The sequence below is a fragment of the Equus quagga genome, chromosome 8 (genome assembly GCF_021613505.1).
Source record: "Equus quagga isolate Etosha38 chromosome 8, UCLA_HA_Equagga_1.0, whole genome shotgun sequence".
NCBI lineage: Eukaryota > Metazoa > Chordata > Mammalia > Perissodactyla > Equidae > Equus > Equus quagga.
The window spans coordinates 123079191-123103796 of NC_060274.1; the positions used below are offsets into that span (position 1 = coordinate 123079191).

The 24606-nt window shown below is 36.8% G+C and overlaps 1 protein-coding gene across 1 annotated transcript in view; it reads left to right on the top strand.

The window, feature by feature from the left end:
- The first annotated feature begins 10572 nt into the window (after positions 1-10572).
- The window catches only part of CNTNAP2 (contactin associated protein 2), a 1871002-nt gene continuing 1856968 nt past the window's right edge, over positions 10573-24606 (top strand). The window contains exon 1 of the mRNA XM_046668987.1: positions 10573-10666. Coding sequence (XP_046524943.1) covers positions 10573-10666 — 94 coding nt within the window. The remainder of the gene's footprint in view (positions 10667-24606) is intronic.

Sequence of the window (24606 nt, forward strand, 5' to 3'; positions counted from 1 at the left end):
TGTTATAAAATATAAAATGACCACTGTCACATCTCAAATGTGTTCAATGTAGATGATAGTGGTTTTTACTCTCAAATTATATAACCATGAAGTATGCTACACATTGGAGAGTACTTGAGTGTTGGCATGTACTACTTGTTGTTTATTAAATGTAAAGTATATTTATAAAGATTATACCTAAAATGAGAATAATATGCATAGTCTTATAAGAATTTGATACGTGTGCATTTTTTGTCTCTCTGTTCCCCATGCAGACTCACAATTTAAATTGCTTCCGGAAACGAAAGTTTTAGCTAATTTATTTCAGTGACTCTCAATATGAAAGTCTGTAAATGATTTTTATTCTCCGTTAAGGATTTCAAGATGAGGGACAAAAGGATACAGAATCTTCTGAGGAGTGAAAATGCCAACAGCTCAGTCCATAACCTTTATAGTAACAAGCAATTAATAGCCTAATATCAGTGACTGGAACACACAATAAACTAGCATTGTCTTCTGTGTTTGGCATTTATGAAAATGACATAATTTGAAAATATTAAAACTGGCACATATACGATATGACTTGAAGTTACTTGTGAAGAAGATAGAGTCTCAGTCTTCCACACGTAGCTACAACTATGGTTCCAAAGGGATATAAGTAGAAACAACAATCAATAGTCAAATAATTGTTTACTACCCTTTAGTGCGACTAATTGGCCACTGGAATTATATCACTGTGACAAAAAGAAAAAGCAGAGAATGAGGAACCAAATTAAAATAGTCTGTTCAAAAGATTATCCACTTCCGTGTATTTTGCCCCTCAGACACAACCTCATTCCCATCAGTGTTTTTAAAGGAATGGAGAGTTCCCTTCCAACTGGTAAGCAACTTCAATCTCAGCTGCTGCATGGGCCCCTAGAGATTCAAGAAGATGAAGAGAAGGTCAGAAAAAAAGCATATTTAAAAGAACATCACACTAACTCTTGAATCAGAAAAATTTTCATCTCCTGCCCTCAATTATGTGATGAAATGTAGTGAAAATGAGGGATTGCATTATTGAATTCATGAATTAATATGAAAGATTCAATTATGTCAGTCTACTCAACACTCTAAAGCAGGTATGTGAGCTAATATATATTAGCAATATTGTTAAACAAGACATAAGTGAAAAAACCATCTTCCCTCTATCCTTCACATTTCTGGCTAAATGCTAATCAAGCAGAAAGTTTAATTAACCAAGAGATCATTAATTATTATATTATCACATAAACTAATTTGAGTATGATTAAATTATAATACCATAGATATTTGGATGTTAGTAGAATTGCTATAATAGGGGAACTTCAATACTTATATATTCGAACAAAAACATTTTTAAAAAGAAGAAATAACCATGTTTATACTGAAGCATGTACAGTACGTCCTGCTTATCTGCGGTTTCATTTTCATTGGCTTCATCAACTGTGGTCCAAAAATATTAAAAGGAAAATTCCAGAAGCAAACAATTCATAAGCTTTAAATTGTGCACTGTTCTGAGCAGCTTGATGAAATCTTGTGCCATCCCATTCCTACCCACCTGGGATGTGAATCATCCATGTTGTATACACTACTGGCCTGTTAGTCATTTGGTAGCTGTTTTGGTTATCAGATTGTCTGTCACGGTGTCACAGTGCTTATGTTCAAGTAACCCTTATTTTATTTAATAATGGCCCCAAAGTACGAGAGTAATGATGCTGGCAATTCAGGTATGCCAAAGAGAAGCCATGAAGTGCTTTCTTTACATGAAAAGGTGAAAGTTCCTGACTTAATCAGAAGAAAACCTGTATGCTGAGGTTGCTAAGATCTACAGTAATTTTTATTACAGTATATTGTTATAACTGTTCTATTTTATTATTACTTATTGTTGTTAATCTCTTAGTGTGCCTAATTTATAAATTAAACTTTATCATAAGTATATATGTATAGAAAAAAACTGAGTATATATAGAGTTTGATACTATCTGAGGTCTTAGACATTCACTGGGAGTCTTGGAACATATCTCCTGCAGGTAAGCGGGGACTACAGTAATTAAAACCGTCTCTACAATTCATTTTATAATCATCACATGGATCAAACTGAGGTAGGATTTGTTCTTGGTTTTATGTAGGTGATATAAAGGACAACTATAGGTTCTATAATTGTCTTCAACTCTGCATAAGTAAAAGAGGCCTTCCCATTTGTTATTGTTTGATAGGCATTGCATCCATACAGGACATTAAGAACTCTGTGAACTATGGAATCTAGCTGTAAACGTTTTGGTAGTAACTATGCAAACGAGCTTAAAACGTTTAGGCAGTAATTATCACTTCCAAGCCTCTCCACTCAATACTTTCACCACTGGAAAATGAAGGCATAATAAATAAATTGTAGAGAGATTGAAGTCAACCCAGCTTCCTGGGAAGAGTAAAAAGAATACTCTTGGCAATCTTTAGTTTCAAATCAGTAAGGTCAACTCCTACAGCATGAGCGTGATCAGTGAGTGTCTCTTTGTCCTTTTGTTAGCTTGTTTTGCTCTTAAAATGCCCAGATTCCCCAGAACAATATGACCTGTTTGCTATGTTATGCCCCCTGGTCCATCCTGACTACCAGTTCCATCTAATTCCTGGACTGGGCTTTGGATGCTCTCTGATGCCGTTCAATTTTGTCTGTGGGCCTGGCATTATGGAAGATGAAAGGCCCAGAAACACTTGAGGAAAACTTTGAGGATCTTAGACGTTTAGGCATTCAACAAGCAGGCTTCCTATAGTACAGCATGTGAAGAAGCAATTTAACATGAAAGCCATCTCCCAAATAGGATTAAGTGTTCATGATTTATATCCTAGGTGGTGAGTTGTCTTAACCTCAATTTATTGTTCGTGTTGTTGCTGCTGCTGAAAAGTTGCTCTTTGCATTTCACAAGATCCCCACTATAATTGTGTACTTCCCAATCTTCTAAGTGTCTAGAAAGACATTAACAGTGAAGAAAGTGGGAGCACCCAAGATCATTCTAGACTCCATGCCTCAGAAATGAGCTCATTCATATCTGGACAGAGTGCAAAGCACTAGCGTTAATATGCCATCTGTCTTAACTATATAGTTCTTCCTTCCCTGATACCGAAAGATTCTGAGTGGAAGGGTTTTCTCTCCTTTAGTCAACTGGAAATGCTATGGTAGATCTTGGTCCAGAAATATCTTGAGGACAAGGTTGATTGAAACGTTTGACCAATCCGGGGGGAAAAAATACAGTCTGAAACTTCTTCTAGAGGAACTGACTTCTTCCAAGTTTCCTTCGTTCGTTACCACCCTAATTGAATTTTCCTTCTTATTCTATTCCTCTCTGTGACCAGCCTATACTTGTGAAAATTTCTTCTTTAGTCTCCTCTCTCTCCTTAAAATATTGCTTTAGAAATTGGGTCCCCATTGCTGTTAAGGAAACTATTTGTCAGTCTCTATAGAGTCGCCTTAACTATCACTTTAAGGCTTAGAAGAATTGAAAACAATTGTATTTTACTCGTTTAACTGAAATAAAGATAACTTTCTAAATTGTAAGAAGGGCTCTGATGTTGGCAAATGTGTACTTGAATTCGCATGCCCCACATCTTGCCTTATGCTTCCTTAGACCTCACTTTCTCATGGTCCTCTCAAATTCCAAACAAAATTCTAAAATTTTATTTCAATATGTGTTTTGTTCTATCCTACTGTTTCAGCATCAATTAATAAGTTGCTTGTCTTTATGTTCAAATTCAAGTAATTTTTTTTCTAACAAAAGACTTATTTTTTATCCAGAAACTTCTGAATGATTTTGCAACGTGAATATATTGAGGCATGAACTTAAAATTCTGAGACTTCAGTTTAGAATTTCAGCATATTCCTTTATATTGTTAATAATAATGAGAAGGCACTTTTTATGAGCCAGATATATTACTTAAAATATTTTTATACTCAAAATAATCTAACTGTGTAAGTATAAATGCTGCTCTAATCTTATAAATGAGGAAATTAAGGCATAGAGTATTATCTCACAGAGTTATACGGAGCCCATACCAGAGACCAGAGAGACCAGATTCAACACATACCCTAGCCAGCTTCCTGTGTGATCACCTGATTCTTCCTAAATTCTATGTGATTCTAACACTCAAAAGCAATCCACTTATTATCATTGTGGGTTTTATTTTTTTTAATTTTTTTTCCAGAACATTTTGTATAATTTTCCCAATGATTGTGTGAGCTGTTCATCACAGGATTTTCCATTATAAAATGCATTTGCATATTTTATTTACCTCTAATTCTTTTTCCACTACTAAAACAAAAGCATTTTGAGCAAATATGTATATGGGTGACTTACAAATTCCTTTCATTCTTATTCTTGGACTTGCTTTCTCTTGTTTCCTTATTTTTTAAAAATTATTTTACTGAGGTCATACTGGTTTATAACACTGTGAAATTTCAGGTGTACATTATTATTTATCAGTTTCTGTATAGACCACATCGTGCTCACCACCAATAGACTAATTTTTATCCGTCACCATATATTTGTGCCCCTTTACCCCTTTTGCCCGCCCCCCATAATTGTGGGGGTTTTTTGAAATGTTATTTTTCCTTGAGCAAGACTTTTATTTCTTGCAGTTCTCTTTGGCAACCCATTTCTAGCTAGTTTTAATCTCTTATATAAATAAAGTTCTATTTTTAAAATCAAACAGACTTTACAAACATTAAACTTGCTTAAAAAGTTGTTTGAATTTTCAAAAATCTGAAAGGCACACTCACTGCTAAATAATTAGAGTTTAGCTATGGTTCCTTTATGTAATTGGGTATTTTCATAAGAGTTTACAGTTAGGAAGTTATAGGTGTGTGCTAAACCTTTCTTCTTTCTCTTTTGTACATTCTCATTTTTTCTTCAACCTTCTCTGTCTTCTCTACAGTTATTATTTGATTTGAAACAGCAATACTTTAAAGAGAAATGATAAGCCAGTAAAAATATGTCAATTCTAAGAGTAGTCTCCCTCCCTCTTCCTTTTTTTTCTTTTAAAGATTGGCACCTGAGCAAACAACTGTTGCCAACCTTCTTCTTCTTTTTTTTTTTTTTAAAGACTGGCACCTGAGCTAGCAACCGTTGCCAGTCTTTTTTTTTTTCTGCTTTATCTCCCCAAGCCCCTCCCGTACTTAGTTGTATATCTTAGTTGCAGGTCCTTCTAGTTGTGGCGTGTGGGATGCCGCATCAATGTGGCCTGACGAGGGGTGTCACGTCCGCGCCCAGGATCCGAACCCTGGGCCATCCGAGCGGAGCGCACGAACTTAACCACTTGGCCAAGGAGCCGGCCCCCTCCCTCCCTCTTTAAACCCAGAATATTAATAGGAAATTATTACACACTTTGATATTTAAAGCATATGTATTTTTATTCATATACTATGTTCAATAATCCCTTGTCCAAAAGATAAATGGCCTATTTTATTTTTTGAAGTTATGGCATTTTTCTGGGAACACTCATTTGAGATTATATTTTCCTTAATCTGTGATTTAATCAAATAATGAGAGATTTTTGAAAGTAATCACTACATGAATCATAGGTTAGATTTGTCAGAGCTAGAGCTCTAAAATGCCAAGGAGAAAGGTGGGGTTTTTTGTTTTTTTGTTTTTTTTTGATGAGGAAGATTGGCCGTGAGCTAACATCTGTGCCTATCTTCTTCAAATTTTTGTGTGTGGGATGCTGCCACAGCATGGCTTGATGAACAGTGTGTAGGTTGGCACCCAGGATCTGAACCCAGAACCCAGGGCCACCAAGCAGTGGGCATGAACTTAACCACTATGCCACTAGGTTGGCCCCCAGAGAAAGGTAGTTTTAGTTGCAATTCTGGAAGAAGAATTATTCTGAGTTATGTGATTCATTAATATGCATGTTAGACTAGCTGAGAGTCCAGAAAGTGAAGAACGCAATAAGGGTTAAGATTGGACTCGATAGTCTACATATTATAAATTGGTTTAGCCATCTTCCTCCCAGTTTCCTAAACTCAATTATTAATTTCAAGGCATTTTATACATGCATTAATACCATCTTTTTCTAACTATCCTCTTTCCCATTAATACTAAATAGCGAAATATGAATGACTTCTAAACAAATACCTTGTTAGAGTGTAGTCCGTATAACACTAATTACCGTGCATTTCTCTGAGACCTTTAAAACAGACTGGGATTTTGGAAGTCACTTTTAGTTTTGCAGTCTTCCTCAATCAGGCTTCCACACAATCTTTGATTATGATGTGAATTACCTCACTGTTCCCAGGGTCAATTAACATTGCCAAAGGCTCAGACTCCAGGTGGATTTTCTCTGCACAAGAGACTTTCCTGTAAGACTCGAACTCATTCTGTTCTTTCCCACTAGGGACCGTACCCCAGACAGATCCTATGCATCCATAGAAACAGGTGCTAAATCCTTCTTGGAGTGTGCAATCAGGCTGGTAAGTGTTTCTATTCTAGTTAGACACATTTTTCTGAGGGAATTCACTGATTCCTGGGCTCAGTTCAACAGCTTGCTTTCCAGAAGTAAATTCCACTCAAAGGACCTCACCTAGAGATATACGAATGTTTTTCTACTTATTGAAAAGCCTTGAATTTACTCAGTGTACCATTCAATAGAGTTAGTCACTTCAAAGTGTTATTGAAACCAAAATATTTTGACTCTTTTTGTCATTTAAGTTCCAAAATTTGGGGAGGACTTTTGAGATAATTTTCCATGTGACAGATTATGTATAGATCTCTGGAATGATAATGATAATGATGAAGATCTGTTTCTCTTTTTTTGAGGAAGATTAGGCCTGTGGTAACATCTGCAGCCAATCCTCCTGTTTTTTGCTGAGGAAGACAGGCCCTGAACTAACATCCGTGCTCGTCTTCCTCCACTTTATATGTGGGACGCCTGCGACAAGCAGTGCATATGTCCGCACCCGGGATCCAAACTGGTGAACCCTGGGCAGGGGAAGCAGAACGTGTGAACTTAACTGCTGCTCCATGCGGCTGGCCGGGATCTGTTTCTATTTTTGATAATATTCATTTTTTAAAGAATATATGAAGATACTAGAATAATTCTCCAGTCAACATTTACTTGAATAGATTAAGTTAGTGTAAAAATGATGCAGATTTATTTTGGTCTCTTTATTCAAACGTGTTACCTAACTTTGCTCAGAGGCATAATCCCAGTATCTATCGTAAAATCCGGCCCAATAAGAGTAGACACTTAAGAAATATTGTAGATATAAATGATTGATGAATATATCACTAGTAAAGCAATAATTCATTCCCAATGGGGTCATGTTTACATAAAAAATGAGTCTAATAATTTTTATTGAAGAGAAGAGAATGTGAGTGGTGGGAAACAGGGAATATCTACCCTTTCTCATTTTCTATTATTCCACTTCCTAAATAATGCAACTTGCCCATCCTCCTTTGCCACCATACTTTTGTTTTCTCTTTGTGTGCTTTTGGTCCACTTAGTTTTACTATTTTCAAGCTTTGATTGACCTTACATTCAACCAAAGAAACATATTTCATGTCATCATATGCTTTCTTCAGTTATTTGAAAATACAATAATGCACATATTGATAATGAATTGACGCTCTGGAACAAGACAGCCCATGTTTACCATATCTAATAGACAACTGGTGCAACTACTGTGAGCCCACTGATTGGCTTATCAGTTTTATAGGACCTTGAAGATTGACCAGGCCAAACAGGCTTAGTAGTTCCTACCTTCTCACTAATAGTTACAGTTATAATTGAAGTAAAGAAAGAAGCTTATTAACTTTAATATCTAATGATGAAACGGCGAATTGGATAGGAAGAATGTAGCTTTAGAATCTAAGGAATCTAAGGATCTTGCAACTATCAAAGCCCGTTTAAGTATATTGTGAATTCCAATGTCTGTATCTAATTAACACAAATTTGAAGGAAAGGTAGTTGTATTACAAAGAATGTGACATCCTTAACTTTCAAACCCGGAAAAGTGCATTGAAAAAGATGCTGGCAGGTTCTTTGCTCACACTGGCATGAAGTGAGACTGAGCTGTATAGCAGTGGTGACGCAGGGTGGGTACATATGCGTCATTAAAATGAGGTTTTGTTTTTACTCATTAAGAGGAAGGATTACAAACTGGTCAGAATGCTTTTGGAGAAGAAAACACCCTCAAGTGTGTCATTTTCTGTTACGAAACAATTAAATAGACATCTGCGGCCAGCTCTTTTTGCTCAGTACCTTAAGAAGTGGAATTGGTTCAAATCTGCTTGAGATAGATACCCACAGAATGGCATCCACCGAGGCACTGACATGGTAATGCTTACAATTGTTTCCTCTTTCACTTTCTGTTAAAACAGTAACACCATTTTAGTGGAGTTTAGCACAATGGTTAAAATGGAGAGACACTTACTAATTGACTTCTGAAAAAGTTGTGCTATCTCACAATATTTTTCTCCTGTGATGAGATTCTTTGAGCTCTTACAAATGGTTGATGGTAGGCAGTTCTCTATCATAGTGTTTTTACAAGTGCTCATTGACTTTTGACAGTCTGCGGGAATTCAAATAGAAAAGGGGCATTTTATAATCCTTAAGAATGCGTTTACTGTATTATTTTATGGGAGGCGAGTTTTATAGCATGAGGATGCAGTGTTTCCCCTGTTAGTCATCTGTGTGTTCCTTCGTTTTCCAGATTGTACCCAATCTGCAGTTCTTACTAGGACAAAACATCCTTTAAATCAATACGAAACAAAGCTCTAACGGAGAATGCTGAATCAGGCCCATTACCACAGTGCTAATTATGCAGTGAACACACATGCTGTTTACAGAGGACCTTTCCGAGACCCAACCATAACACCACACTCAGAGTCTATTCCAGAAGTAGGCAAGTCTCCATAAAAATTTTATTTATCTTGAAAGGCAAATGCTTATTCATTGCATAACACTGAAAGACATGGTTACTCCTACTTCGCCCTCCCTAAACATCGCTAGATAGTTAGATGACCAATAATTCCTAACTATGTCAGTAAAGTCAGTGAAAGGATTGGTGCTGCAGAGAGAGAAGCAGCCAAGTACTTTACGTAAACTGGATGGAAGGAAACCGATGGAGGATCGAGTGTGGAGAGGTGTGAGCTGGGGAGAAGAGTTTGAGATTTATTATTGAAATTAAATATGAAAAGAAAATCTGGTCTGTCTAGATATTCGTAATTCTTAGTCCTTGTAATACGCCAGATATCCTAAAGTAGTTGTCCGTATGCCTGCTTATTTATTTCAGTTTTGTGTTTATGTCTGTTTGTGTGCCAGTTTGCATGAATGTAGTTTTCCTGGCAGCAACAACGTGTGTTTGGTGTACGTGTGCATATGTACGAGTATGAATTAATTACACATTGAAAACATCTGCATTAGCGGCTTCTGCAGTCCCCGCCGCTCCAGTCGGGATGTTGGGCGCCGTCCCTTGGTGTTAGGACCACTCGGAAGACCTGCTTCTCGGACGCCTGATTGTGGTTCCCGGGGGGCCGGAGCTCCGGGAGCCTGTACCATCTCTATCTGAAGGGGAGGAGAGAAGGAAAGAGAAGGCATCCGAGCGGAGGGGTTCGGTTTCCTGCAGCTGGGTGGGGGGCGGCCGGGGTGGGAGTGGGGTTCCAAGATTACACTGCAAATTCCTAACTTCAGCACTGCCTCCCGCCTGGGGAGAGGCGCGCGTCTCCTTCCGCGGCCCCCGCCCCAGCTGATGGACCCGGGCCCGTCGGGTCCATCTCCCTTCGCTTCCCAACGAGGCGAGGGCAGGGCAGAAGGGTTCTGACAGCCCGAGGGGTGCGGTAAGGAGGAGGAGAGGGAGGAGCCGAGGAGGGGACTGGAGCGGGCAGGAGGAGGGAGGGTTTCCCCGCCTCGCGCGCAGCCCGGCTTCGCAGGCGCTGCTGGCGGCGGCGGCGGCGTCTCCAGGCTCGGCTGCGGCGGCCGCTGGTGCTCGAGCTCCGCGCGGGGAGATGCTGGCCCGCGCCGCGCCGCGCTGAGGCCGTGCGTGTGCCCGCGGCGGGGCTGCGTGCTCCGCGCAAACACGGTCCCTCCATGTGAGCTGCCAGCGACTGGAAACCCCTCTGAGTCACGCTGCCCAGTGGCGAGGGGAGCGCTTGCCCGCAGTGGCAACGGCAGCTCCACCGTCCCCGGCGCGCTCCCTTTTCCTTCAGCATCCTCCTCTCTTCTGATTTTCCTCCACGTCCTTTGGTGATTTTTTTTTTTTTTTTCCTGAGAGGGAGAGGGCGGGGTAGGTGTCCTCTCCTCTGCTCCCCCCGCCCTTTCCTTCTTGGTTTGAATTTCTTCCCCCTGGCATTTCACGGGCTCCCGGAGCAAGAGGCAAGACCCGCAGGCAGGGAAAGGAAGGCTGCGACTCCCCTGCTGCTCCAAGCCCGGCAGAACTGGAGCCCCGAGGGGGTGAGGGGAGAAGAGGAGGAGGCGGGAGGGGCTTGGCTTTTTCTTGAGGACAGCCCATCTCCCTTCGAGAACCCCACGGACAGACGGACGGCATCTCTCCGCAGCGAGCTCTTGGAGTACCGCGAGCGGCAGGCGAAGGATGGGGGCCCGGCGCGCCGGCTGCGGGGCAGCGCTCGCGCTCTGGATTGTCGGCAGCTGCCTCTGCAGAGCCTGGACGGCGCCCTCCTCGTCCCGTAAGTAGCCCTCCCGCGGGCTCGCTCCGCGCTGGAGCCGTTTGCCTGCCACATTGATGTTCCACACCAGGGCATCAACTCCGAGGTGCATTCGCACTTCTCGCCCCCTGATTTGTGTGTGTGTCTCCGATGTCACGCACTTGCAGCCACTGCAGCAGAAAAACTCCAAACCCAGCGCTCTTGGTTTGGGGGGAGAGGGTTTTGACGCTGGTGATGGTTCTGGAAAGTTGTTTCTGGTCGTGGAGATTGGTTGGCAATGCTTGGTTAGAGTGATTAGCGCAGATAATAGCTTCTTAGGAGTTATTTTTGCACTTCGTGTGTTTGTGTAGGGGGAGTTCATTGCATTTTGCTTAGGTAGGTCAGTGAATGAAAAGTGAAGACTAGAGCAAAAATAAGTTTCTTATTTTTATTTATCGTTTTAACTTGAATGAATACGGGTTTGGGGATGAAAGAGGAGCGTATTTTGAGCAGTTTGGGCCCCTGTGGACTTCTCTTTAGCCCCCCACCCCCACCCCAACAAGTTAATGACCTTTTAGTACTTGCTTATTAAAATGGAAGACAGTGAATCCAGTATTGTAACTGAAATTGCCTTAATTCTTTGGCAATTTGAGGTAATGCAGTCTAGGAGTTGGGACAGTCAGTGCAAAACATCATTAATGCAGTAATGAACAGATTTCTTTATAGATTTTGCAGGAAAATGATACTGTTCAATACGTTTATCTCTGGGTGTTTTAGCCAACTTAAAAAAAAAAGATTGCTCATGTTTTCGTTACGTTAGAAAGAATTGAAAGAGATGGAAGATTCCAGCCTTTCTCCTGCATTGCTTTAGAAGTGCAAACTGTGCTTCCAGAGAAGAAATATATGACCGCCCCTTTGGTTCTGAAAGAGTTAAACGCTAGAAAAATTGTCTCTTGCAGTCTTAGGATAATCTTCATAAGCACATACTTGTTTCTGGGAATAAGTTCTGAAAGAATAATCATGGAGATTTTAGAGTTTAAAAATAAGTTTTTTCCATTTAGGAAAAAAAGTTTAGTGTTTTCCAGAACTCATCATATGTAAAGTAGTCCTATCTCTGTTTATAAGAGCCAGGGATGCATTCATGCATCTTTGTTGATATGTTAATATTAATGGTCTTATTTCAGGATGTAAACAGTAATAAGAATAAACATTGAAATAGGACTTTGTAAGTTGTGCTAAGGAATATACTGCATAATAATATCATTTGATGAACCAATATTACTGTTTTGGCATATTTTGCCAAATACCATATTTGCTTCTCTTTTCTTGCCTTTAAAGATAGGAAAGCCACTAAATGGCAATCTAAGTTTGTAATGAACTTGACAAAAACTTTATGGTTTTTTCACAAAATAGATTAAACCTAAAAAGGAATATATTTTAATATTTTTGTCAGTTTTATAGATTTAGACATTTTGAAGATATAATGTGAGGTATTAATATTTACATAAATATGTAACTATATCCTGAGAAAAGTATTCTGAGGAAATTTCAGTTTCCATTTCAAGCTTTATGACTGTATGGAACTAACTGCCACTTTTCTCAGAGAATAAACTCATTAGAAATTAAATTTACTGTATTCATTGATTGAAAACCTTAATATCCAGAGTTTTTCCTGGGTTCTATATTTCATCTTTCTGTATACTTTACTTATTACAGATCAATCTGAAATACTTGCCATGTGTCAAGAATGGCATATGTGCAGCCATTGGGGTAATATATTTTAAGAATGGAAAAGTCATTATTTCAGAAATGTATTCTTAGGTCTTCCAACTTAGAATTTGTTGAATAAGGAAGAGCAGAGACCTTTAGTTTTAAGATTGTTAATAGTTATGTTTGATTATGAAGATTTATTGATTTGGCCCTTATTCTTTATTGTTTAAAAATGTATAATGGCTTAATTAAGATGACTTTTTATTTCATTTGAATTTGAATTGTGTGACCAAAACCCAAAGTTGCCCCACATCCTGGAAATGAAGTAAATAGTAAGGATAATGTAGACTTTACTGACAAGAATGAGCTTCACATATTCGGTACTTGAAAATTAAATTATATCTTTACACATAATGAAAAATTTTATTTATATTACATGTAGCCGTGAAGAAGAATGATAGTTATATTCTTAATACTTTATATTCTTAATACTAAAAACATTCAAAGGAGAAAAAAATGGTAACTACAGGAATCTAAGATAATGAACAGCTCAACCAGGAGAGGTCATCACAAGACAAAAAGTAGCATGAAAATCTAAAAGTAACATTTTTATTTGGTACACATTTTAAAAATTATGATGACTATGCTAGAACTTTCTATCCCCAGATAACTGTTTAATATGATGGACATTTTTAGAAGATACAGTTAATATTTTTTCATTTGATATCACCATTTCAAATATATATTTACTTCTGGCTTATTTCTTCTTCTCTGTTATTGAAATGTATATAAAAATGATGTTACACTATGTTTTTTACTTTGGACTAAAACAAACTTTAAAGAAACTCATCTCTAGGATTAAGTAGAAATAGAATCTAATTTCTTGGCGGATAGTGGAAATGAGCTGCTGCTGAGCTGATGGAATCATATAACCTCCCTTCTTGTAAATGTGTACGTACAGGACACATAGATAAAGTTTATGTAGAATCGTTTCTCTTAGGGAGTGGCATTTATTTGAACATATTTGAAAAACCCTGACAATGCAGTTCTTAACGATGAGGAGTTTGAGCTATTATTTAATGAATTTAACTTATTCTTAAAGTATGCTAAATTTTGGCTTTAAATAGTGCTTTCTGCTAAAGGTCACTTTACATTATTTTGTGTAGCCATTAAACTATAATTTCACTGTCACATTTGAGAAATGTATTTTCAATTGATCACATACTTTGCAAAAGTATGTTTTTACATTTAGAAGCATATATAAACACAAATATAAATATATGCACACACACACACACATACACACATATATATATTTGGTAAAAGCCATTAAGTACATGTTATATAATGTGTAGATAGATAATATTTAATATAGGGTGTATGTTATATATGTATTGTATGTAAAATATATGTATATTTGTATATTTTCCAACGTCTTTCAAGGAGTTTAACTTGCTTACAAGTTTATAGATAGGTCTTTTCATGTGCAATTATTTCAAGTAACTATTGCAACAATATCAAAACAATAGTGTATTGGTCTATTTTCTCTGTCTTCTATTCATATACCACCCTAAAAATGGTATCTTTCAAATAGTGGTTGAATTAAATGTAAAATATGTAAATAAATATAGAAGCAACTATTATTAGTTTACACTGAGCTTGAACACAGAAATGAATTTATGTTGATAAAATGAATTTAAATAAAAAAGTGCTTCAGGCCAGCAAAATTCATTGGTTGATAAGAGGTAGTACATTATTTACTTAATCCAAAGTAATGACAAGATAACTCTTATTTACTTGTTAGAGAGAAATCCTGATTTGATTGTTGGCACTAACATTCAGGAAACAAGAATCTTTGACTCTTCAAGTTTTCTCCTTGCTCTTCGATACATGGCAAATTTGGGTAAAAATAGGAATCCACAAATTCAGTGTAGATTTTTATTAACTTTTATACAGTTGTAAACATACAACATACCATTTTTGGATAAGTAACATCAAAGTTGTTTGGTGTGCATCGTATTTTAAAAATCACATTTCTAATATTGTTTTTCTTTTCTGATTGGTAGGACATTTCCAGTTCTGTAACTTCTCTCAGATTTTAAATTCACTTGTGTTAATTATAAATCCTTCCAGAGAAAATCTTAATAAGTCTTTAAAAGGAAACTAAGAAGTCTTCTTATCTGATGTATCCTTTTATGATTGAAACACAAAAGGAATTTGATGTACCTCCCCGGGTCTTGCTTCTCTTTTTTAAAGTAGTCTTTATTTGTTGTCAGTGGTGTACAGAATAAGGAGAGACTCTAGGCTCAGAAATTCTTAATTCCAGATCTAGTGCATGATTATCTTAAAAACACTAAACATAGTATAGGGAACCAACTTCTTCATGTTGTCTGTATAGTGATTGATTTTAATGGGATGAAGAAATAAACCACGTAATTTCAAAATTTTGCCGTATCTAATCAATTTGAGAAGTGCTTTATTTTATCGTTTATTGCTATTGGCAAAGTTATACAACAGAGTACATAATAACTTAAACCACAAAGCTACAATGTTATGGAAATAAAGTGAATGCTATATTTATATCTATGTCGCTATCTGAAATTGAATGCTATCAGTATTTCTACAGAAATGCATATTTTAACATGAGTAACTTTTAGAAAAATAAGGTATATTTCTATAATAATCTAATATTTGGCCATTGGAAGAAATTATGTGTTTATATTTGCCATTTTTATATGTAAGAATAATGATAAAATGATCTTTATATAGCCTTTAACTTTGCAAATGAGAAACTTAAAAGAGAATACTTCTCAACAAAGTGACCGGTTAAAACATTGGCTCTTCCCATCTCCCAGGATCCATAGAATTTGATGTGTTTTAAGTCTGACCAGAATGTTTTAATTCTGACCAACTGAAAGATGAGACGTGGAGGTGCTACTTCCTTCTCCCTCTTAATGTTTCCTTTTATGTGGAGGAAACTCCACTTGTAAGGTTCTCAGCCTCTGTCTCTGCAGTTCACTCATTCCTTCCCCTGTTAGGTAGAGTGACTTACCTATTGGGTGACTTTGGGATAAGGACCTAGCGTAGCTGAGCCTGTCCTTCTTCCTTCCAGGCTGCGTGCAGAAGGTATAGATTCTACTGAAAGACATATAAGAGTAGGCTATGCTTTTCTGCAGTAATTTCTGTGACGGTATGAGGAGCCTTCTGGTGCTCGGTAATTCCTATATAACTAGAAAGTCTGTTTAATTTCAGAGTTCAGGTTAATGCTTCCCACTCTTGCCACACATTTAAGCCTTGTTCTTCTGTATCAGCAATTATTATGTAAAGGGTGATATTTGCTCTCCATCTCTGACTTCTAATCTAGAACTCAGGCAGAGAACAGAGCGCTATTTATTGGACCCTGTCAAACCCAAAGATATGAAAATTGCCCTTAATAAGCTCATCTAGTACTGAACTTGGTGGTCTAGTGGTTAACATTCACTGTGTGGCCCAGATTCGTTTCCTGATCAGGGAAGCACGCCACCCATCTGTCAGTTGTCTTACTGTAGCTGCTGCATGTTGCTGTGATGCTGAAAGCTATGCCACCGGTATTTCAATGACCAGCAGGATCTCTCACGGTGGACAGGTTTCAGTAGAGCTTCTAGACTAAGACAGATGAGGAAGAAGGACCTGGCCACCCACTTCTGAAAGAACTGGCCATTAAAACCCTGTGAATAGCAGTGGAGCATTGTCTGATATAGTGCCAGAAGGTGAGGATGGCACAAAAAGACTGGGCAGGGTTCCACTGACCACAGGGTCACTTGGAGTTGGAGTGGACCTCATGGCCCTAACAACAACAAAGTATTGAACTAAATGAACATGAAAAAAATTTTGCATGTTTTAAAAACCAGCAACGAAATAAGACTTGTTTTTTTTCCCTTTGATATTGAGTTGGAGAATTGGACTTACTCTATGAACTCCAAGCTCTCCTGTTCACTCATGCATATTTCTTCATAGTCCTATTAGTAATATTTATTTTGGAGACACATTTAGAATACCATTTCTTTATCTATGGTCAATTACAATATTGTCTTAAACGCATCCTGGTTACGGACTTCAGTGACTCCATGTTCAATTGAGTCATCCCTTTAAGTATCAGGTGAATTTGACATGCCTTGAGTGGGTAGTTACTTCATGTCTGTGTTCCTTCTGCACGATCGTGAAGAGTTAAATGTTTTGGATTAATTATTCTAAAAAAATGGTGTCGTTTGCACTTTGAAAACAAGTCGATAATTTCCTCAATTGTAAATTTTGAAAAAGAGCTTGTTAAACTCTTATTTAGTTCATTTTGGGGGTAGGCTATTCATAATAACAGCTTGAAGTAACTGATTTTTTTATAGCACTCCAGATTTTAAAACCTCCCCTGATAGTAGGAAATCTTGAAAAAAAGATGTTAGTTGGCTCTGAGTTTGCTTGCTGAAGATATATTTTTGGAATACTGTAAAAGTGCTGAAGAAATACAGAAGAACTCCTGAGGGCTATATTCTCCATTTTCCTTATGATTTAAGTTGGTTTGAAATATCCCCATAAACGTGCGTGGTGACGTATTCTTTAATGTTTTCACGTTTAGGAAGGAGGTAAAATTAATTCCTGAGAATACATACTTTTACGAGGAAAAATTATACCCAAACCTATGTAAGGTTCTTTTTCCCTTTTCTAATACGTTTATGTCGTACTCTGCGCTGGGGTGGTGGTCTCGGTGGCCTGCGAATGTGTGTCATGGAAAATGGCAGTTGGGGTGTGAGCTTCGCAGCGTCAGGTTCACTGAATCTGTGTTGTGTGGTGCAGCTACGTTGGAATTGAGTTAGATAAATTGCTCATTTCTATGCATTACACGTCGTGTTGAAAAAAGTATGTTAAAAGAAACATTTTTCCTTGATTCCTAATTTTCTAATAACTACTATACAGCTATGTCACTCAATTACAGTATCATTTGAAAGGAATACATGGAAAAAGTAAATAGATACACTCTGAATTAATAAAAAAAGCTCAGTATATGGTGAAATATCATGATTTCCCAAAGAAAATAAACATTTGCTTCTAAGAACATTCTCTTAAAATGAAAGGTACTTATTGTCACTTGTAAATCATATGAACTCAAATGGTTATTTCGAGCTAACAGAAAACATATGTTCATTATGTTGTATCACTCTGTTAGCTCATTTTACTAGGCAGTCACGTCTTACTTAAGGGAAATCATTTTATTAAGTAAGCTTATCTGTAAATATTTACTTTCATATACCTTATATATCTTTTTTAGATATTTGGCAAAATATAACTACATGAAAAACTAGAAGAACTACATGAAAAAATTTCAGCCTAATTTTGTTACATGGCAAAATTTTAGCATATTTTAGGAGTATCGTTTGTTTAAAATTTGTTCATTACACGTTAACAATGGCCTATTCTGCGTTACTTAATTGCTAATAAATTGTAACTCAAAATTTATAGATTAATGTAGTGTGTTTGAAATACTTTTAGTTCAAACAAACGTATCTGGAAAACCATATAGAAACAGTTTTTTCAGTTGATAAAATGAATATACTATTAGGTTAATGTTTTTAACGTCAACCAGTCTAAGAACGTGTGATCCAGATTTTATCCCCCCCATATGCCCACGGCCACTAAAACACATGAGGTTGGTACCACAATCAAGGCAAATGCTACTCTCTCTCATGGCACTTTTTCTCAGTGAGTCTGATTATGGCCACAAGAATCAAATCCTTCTCAACACAATGTACCAGGCAACCACATATGATCTCATCAGATTTGATCTATAAAATAAAACTTTATCTTTTACTCATGCTATATATAATACCATTACCAGAAGTTTTTCAGCTAACTTTTGTTAGTGATAAATTACACTCATTCTTGCTTAAATCACTTGATGAATATTAAATGTTCTCATATGAAAAGAATATTTAGAAGAATGTATGGCTGCCTTATAGTAGAAGAGGTTTTTAATGGTGTTGAAGAAATATCCAAGACTGAAATTTCATCAGACTTCATGCATGTCTGTAGTATATGTGAGTTTTATTCAAATAACCTTTACCTGAATGTTTATCATGTCTTATGGCTAGTAGTTTAAAGCAGATGCTAATGTTGTCTATTGTGTTTTTTGGCTGTCTGGGATATGGAATTAAGAATAACAGTTTTATTGTGTCAGTTGACAGAGGTAGTACTGTGTTAAAAATATCAGTGTGTCATAATTGGATATTTGCATTGCTTCCACTATTAAGAATGCAAAAATAAACAGCCTCATTCAGATATTTATGTAGTGATGTGTTTCATTTTCTGGAATTGGTGCCAAAGACTGGGATGCTTGATCAAAGAGGATATATGCTTTTACTTTAATAAATGTTTTCTAATTGAGTTCCACAAATTTGTAATGTCTTATGTCTTCAGCACCAATCAATGAGTGTCCTTTTCCAGAACTCCACGCAGCGGTAGACATTATTATACTTTAAAATTTTTTTGCCAATTGATATGAAGAGCCAATATTTGTTGAGTGTTGACTTTAGATCAGGCGCTACTCCCTACATGCAGTAACTCATTTAGTCCTTACAAGAGTGCTTCAGTTTGCAGATGAGAAAGCTGAGGCAGACGGAGAAGTTACGTAGCTTGCCCAGGCCACCTGTGACCTGTGTCTACAGCCTGTGCTCTTAACGATGGCACCGCAGACTGAGTGTGAAATAGTATGTGATGGATTTCCAGTTCTCTGGATACTAGTGAGTTTCAGCTTGCATCTAGGCAATATTTTAAGAGTCAACTAACTGCTTATATAGAGGTATGGGGGAAAAACCTGTTATCTTAATGTTTCTTTTTGTTTACTTGTTCTTTAATCAACTTGTCCTATATTCTGATGACTTAAAAAGTATATTTGTAAACAGGAAAAATATATATTTGACATAAACAGAGGAAGACAGCTTATTTCAATGGTAATAACATTAAATAATAATACATACGATATCATTTATGTTCTTCCTCTTCATAATACAGTGATTTTTACAATGTAATTCTATCTTTTGGGTACTATTAGCATGTGTTTAATAGTCATCTTTATTTAAAGCTATGAAAAATACTTGTTAAAATGTTTTGTCAGTTATAACTAAAAGCTGTTTTAAACTTGTTCTCAGGAAATTTTGCAGTCTGTATGCAACACTGTAAATATTATTGCCATTACTAAGGTTAAAAGATGATACCCATGTAATCTGTAAGCACTGTTTTGAGTATCAGTTTTGTGTAACGTCTAAACCATAAAGCTTTTCTTGAGAGTCTTCTTGAGAGGAAAACTTCTTCTTTCGCTTTAATGGCAGTGGGAAAATATTTGTCTAAAATATATTTGTCAGTTCTAATGCTTAACTGTTTCTCCTATCTGCTCCCTGCTCTCCATTCCCATCATCGCAGCTCTAGTGAAGATTTTCGGCGGTTCCCTCCAGGCGTTAATTTAGTAGCCTTCTGGCTTCTAATCTTTCTCCTCTAGTTTGTCATCCATATCTAGGCCAGAAATAGTTTTCTAAAACACAAATCTTGTCCTAGTACTCCACTTCTCTGGTTCTTGCCTGTCCCTTTGATGTAATCTCCCCCAACTCAACATTTGCACCCCATAACCTAACCCTGCTGAAATCCTTGCAGTTTCTCCAATTCAGTGCTGTTTCCAGTCACGTTTCTTCCATGCCTCCTTACATTCTGTTCTTTCCTTGTGGAATGCCTTCTCCTGTTTTGTCTAGGCTGATTCAGAGGAAGCTTGTTTGTGGTCCAACCTTAGAACTTTGGAGCACATTGAAGGTACCGTCACCTCTCTGTGGTGATTTGGTCTAATCACAGGCAAAATACTGGGAAGATAAGTAATTTCTTTGCTATCTGGACTTCCAAGGAATAGAGTGATGGCAAATAATGCAAGTCCCCTTCAATTATCTGATGTTAGAATGAAAAATTGCCCAATTGCTGACAATAGAAGGAAGGCAAGAAATATGTTTTTAAAGGATAGAACACAGACACTTTTTGTCATACTTTATACATGAATATTAATTGATCATTTCAAGGGAAGTAATGAAACCATGCTGTGAAAAGTCTACTGCTTCTCCATCCCTTTCCCTACATGGCTCTATTTTGCAGTATTTTCTGTACTTCAGTTAAGCCACGTGATTGGTCAGACTCCTTAAAAGCCAAGCGTGACTGCCTTTTCCAAAGCGTATTGTTCCAAAGACATACCTGTAATCTGTATGCAAATTAAAGACAGATGTCAACAAAATAACGAATGTGCCTAACAGGTACTTTAAATAGAGTGCGTAAGATGTCAAAAAATCTTGCAAATGATAGAGGTAGTTGCAGAGAAACTTGATAATTATATATATTTACTGTATAACAATCTGGCATGTTAGTTGATATTGTCAAAGTTGGTATGGAATGTCAGTGAATTTCATTTTGATTTCTATTGTAACAAAAATATCCTTTGATAAGTACAAAAAATGAGCACTTACATTCTATTTGTTTATATTTTAAATTCACGCTCTTCGTCTCTACATTTGAAACTTTTTCGTGCTGCATCTCAACCTTACACTATCCTCTAGCCTGGAAGATCCTTGCCTTTTCAAAGCCTGCCAATCCAGCAAAGCCTGTTTCAAATTCTATACTCTTTACACTGATTCCCCAGGCTCTGCCTACTGATAACACAAGTTACTCCCTTTTCTCTTAGCCAACAATTTGCGTAGTCAGAGCCTACATTTTGTTCTTAAGTTAATAGATAAAAGGGTGTGGTTGTATCAAAGGAAGTAGACTTCAGTAAGCATGTTCTGTCACACTAGGCACTGTACTAGTTGCATTGAATTTATTGTATAAAATTAGTAAATTATCACTCTGCTGAAATACTCAAAGCATAAGGATGCTCAGAAAACTTAAGACTCCCTGGTTTCATTTCTATACAGTTCTTATTTTTATCAAGTTCTCCCTTATACTGTCACAAAATCTACATCCTTACAAATTCTGGCCTTTCGTTATAGTTGGGCTTTTAAGCTGATAAAAGTTTAATATTTACCCAATATTCTACTGCCATAAAATATTGGGAGGCACATATCATAAAGCCTAATTAAATATAATTTTAATATTTAGTCACTGTTTTCATAGATAGCTAATTAATGTCTCAAAGATGAATACATCCATTAAGAGAAACATTCCGATTTACTTGTACTTATATCCTCCAAATTGTCTATAACATTTCTAGGTACATAAGCACTGTTAAATAGATATAATTGAATTGAATTGAAATGGGTTAGTACTGGAAGTTCTGCGTGTATATTGTGCATATAGCTAGATTGTAGCAACGAGTACAGATTTCTTTTCTTAGTTGTATTTTTATAGCTAGAAGCATTGTAATAAGAAGTAATATAATTTTAATTTTTATACTATATTAGTCATAAAGTTTGTCTGTTAAGTAGTAATACTCATATTATAAAAACACTGCCTTAAAACTGACATGTCTATATGAATCAAAAAAGAAAAATGAAATAGATAAGTATTTCAGAAGACTGTCCTTCAAGAGTAACAGAGCTATTAAGAGGGCCAGCGTGGTGGGCTAGTGATTAAGTTCACGTGCTCCGCTTTAGCAGTCTGGGGTTTGCAGGTTCAGATCCCGGACACAGACCTAGCACCGCTGGTCAAGCCATGCTGTGGCGGCATCCCACATAAAATAGAGAAAGCTTGGCACAGATGTTAACTCGTGATAATCTTCCTCAAGCAAAAAGAGGAAGACATTTGGCAACAGATGTTAGCTCAGGGCCAGTCTTCCTGTTACACACAAGAAAAGTAACAGGGCTATTAAAAATTATTTTAAAGGGCAGTTTTACACCTATTTGCAGAAAGTGAAAGGCAACATATCCATGAATTTCAATTTATCTTCTATTCTTTGCCCAAATGTATTAGGAAAATATTAACTGCAATTTGACTAGTCTTCATGAAAACATGGTTTATTGGTACATAATTACTGTATATAATGAAGCATTTTAGTTTTACAATGATATAATCACCCAAATATAAAATTTGGAATTGAAAATGTGTTGTTACTTCACATTTTTAGATTATAGGTGGCAAAATTAAAGTAACATATCCACTTTCAAAAAGAGATTTCAGAATCTTGTCAATAAAAATTATATCGTTTCTTCTATCAAACTGGCTTCAATAGGGCTTTTTGTAAAAGGCTTTCAGAGCTGTTGTTTGTTCACTATCTGTCTATAATTATAGTATTTAGAGCGTCTCATACTGCGTTTGTTTCTACATATTGAACTTTCAAATGATGAATGCACAAATGGCAGAGCCAAAGATGAGCCTTGCTAGTGACTGAAGTGCTGGCTTCCTGGAGTTGCCCTGTGACACTGTTACCTAAGAAACAGTTAAAGAGGGACTACTCAGAAACATGTGTTGAAGATTGGCGTGTTTTGAAAAAATTAGGGACCTAGGCCTGGAGCTAAAATTATTTCTCATTATTTTATTTATGATTCCCTTTATAAGCTTCCATATACCACACTCCATTCATAAAATTTTAGTAGAAAAAAATTGCCATTTAATAATGTTTCTATAAGTCACCCGTCCTATTTATGGTTTCTTACTTCTTATTTCAAAATTACTTTAACTGTCCTTTTTGTAATATTTGACTTTAGTAAGTTACCTTATGTCACCCTTTTATTTATTAGGCATGATAAAATTTAAATTTAAATTATTCAGTTATCTCAGCCAGTCCAGAGGTAAGTTCATCAGTGGGTGACTAAGGAAATCCATTATGACATTTTAGCTGGAACCTAAAGAGTAAGAAGAAACTAGTCAAGAAGAGAGGAGGGGAAGACTGTTTCAAGCAGAAGAGGACAACTGTGCAATTCTGACATTGGCCAAGTTTGGACCTCACTCTGATGAGGAGAATTTCGTGTTTCAGAATCAGGCTTTTATAAAACATGTAATGAAAGGAAAGTTTTGAATGAGTAAATGACACTGTTTAGTAGTTTACCAGCAAACAGAGAGAACATAAATCTTCACTGGTTGGAAATATAAACATTTATTATCTTTAATAGGAGAATAATATATGTTTTATGAGTCTTGGTAAAAATAAACATTAAGAAAACCTTATGCTTGGGGCCGGCCCAGTGGCACAGTGGTTAAGTGCACACGTTCAGCTTTGGCGGCCCGGGGTTCACCGGTTCAGATCTGGGGTGCAGACATGGCACCGCTTGGCAAGCCATGCTGTGGTAGGCATCCCACATATAAAGTAGACGAAGATGGGCACAGATGTTAGCTCAGGGCCAGTCTTCCTCAGCAAAAACAGGAGGATTGGTGGCAGTTAGCTCAGGGCTAATCTTCCTCAAAAAAAAAAGAAAGAAAGAAAGAAAAGAAAACCTTATGCTCTATGAATGAACTTGACCATCTGCCCAATGAATTTATGACAGAGGAGCCAAGAATATGCAATTGAGAAGGATGATTTCGTCAATAAATAGTATTGGGAAAACTGGACAGCCACATGCAAAAGCATGAAACTGACCACTATCTTATACCATACATAAAAATTAACTTAAAATTAAAGACTTGAATGTGAAACCTGAAACTATAAAACTCCTAGAAGAAAACATAGGTGGTAAACTCCCTCACATTGGTCTTGGTGATGTTGTTTTTGGATCTGACACCAAAAGCAAAGGCAACAAAAGCGAAAATAAATAAGTGGGACTACATCAAACTAAAAAACTTCTGCACAGCAAAGGAAGCCATCAGCAAAAAGAAAAGCCAACCTACTGAATGGGAGAAAATATTTGAAAATAATATATCTGAAAAAGGGCTAATATCTGAAATATATAAAGAACTCTTACAACTGAATTGCAGAAAAACAACCAACCTATTAAAAAATGATCAGAAGATTTGAACAGACATTTTTCCAAAGAAGACGTACAGCTGGCCAACAGGTACATGAAAGATGCTCAACATCGCTAATCATCAGGGAAATGCAAATCAATACCACAGTGAGATATCAGCTCACACCTGCTAGAATGGATGTTATCAAAAAGATGAGAAACAACAGCTGTTGGAGAGGATGTGGAGAAAAGGGAACCCTTTTGTATTGTGTTGGTGGTAATATAAATTGGTGCAGCCATTATGGAAAACAGTATGGATGTTCCTCAAAATACTAAAAGTAGAATTACCAGATGATCCAGCAATTCCACTTCTGAGTATTTATTTGAAGAAAACGAAAACACTAA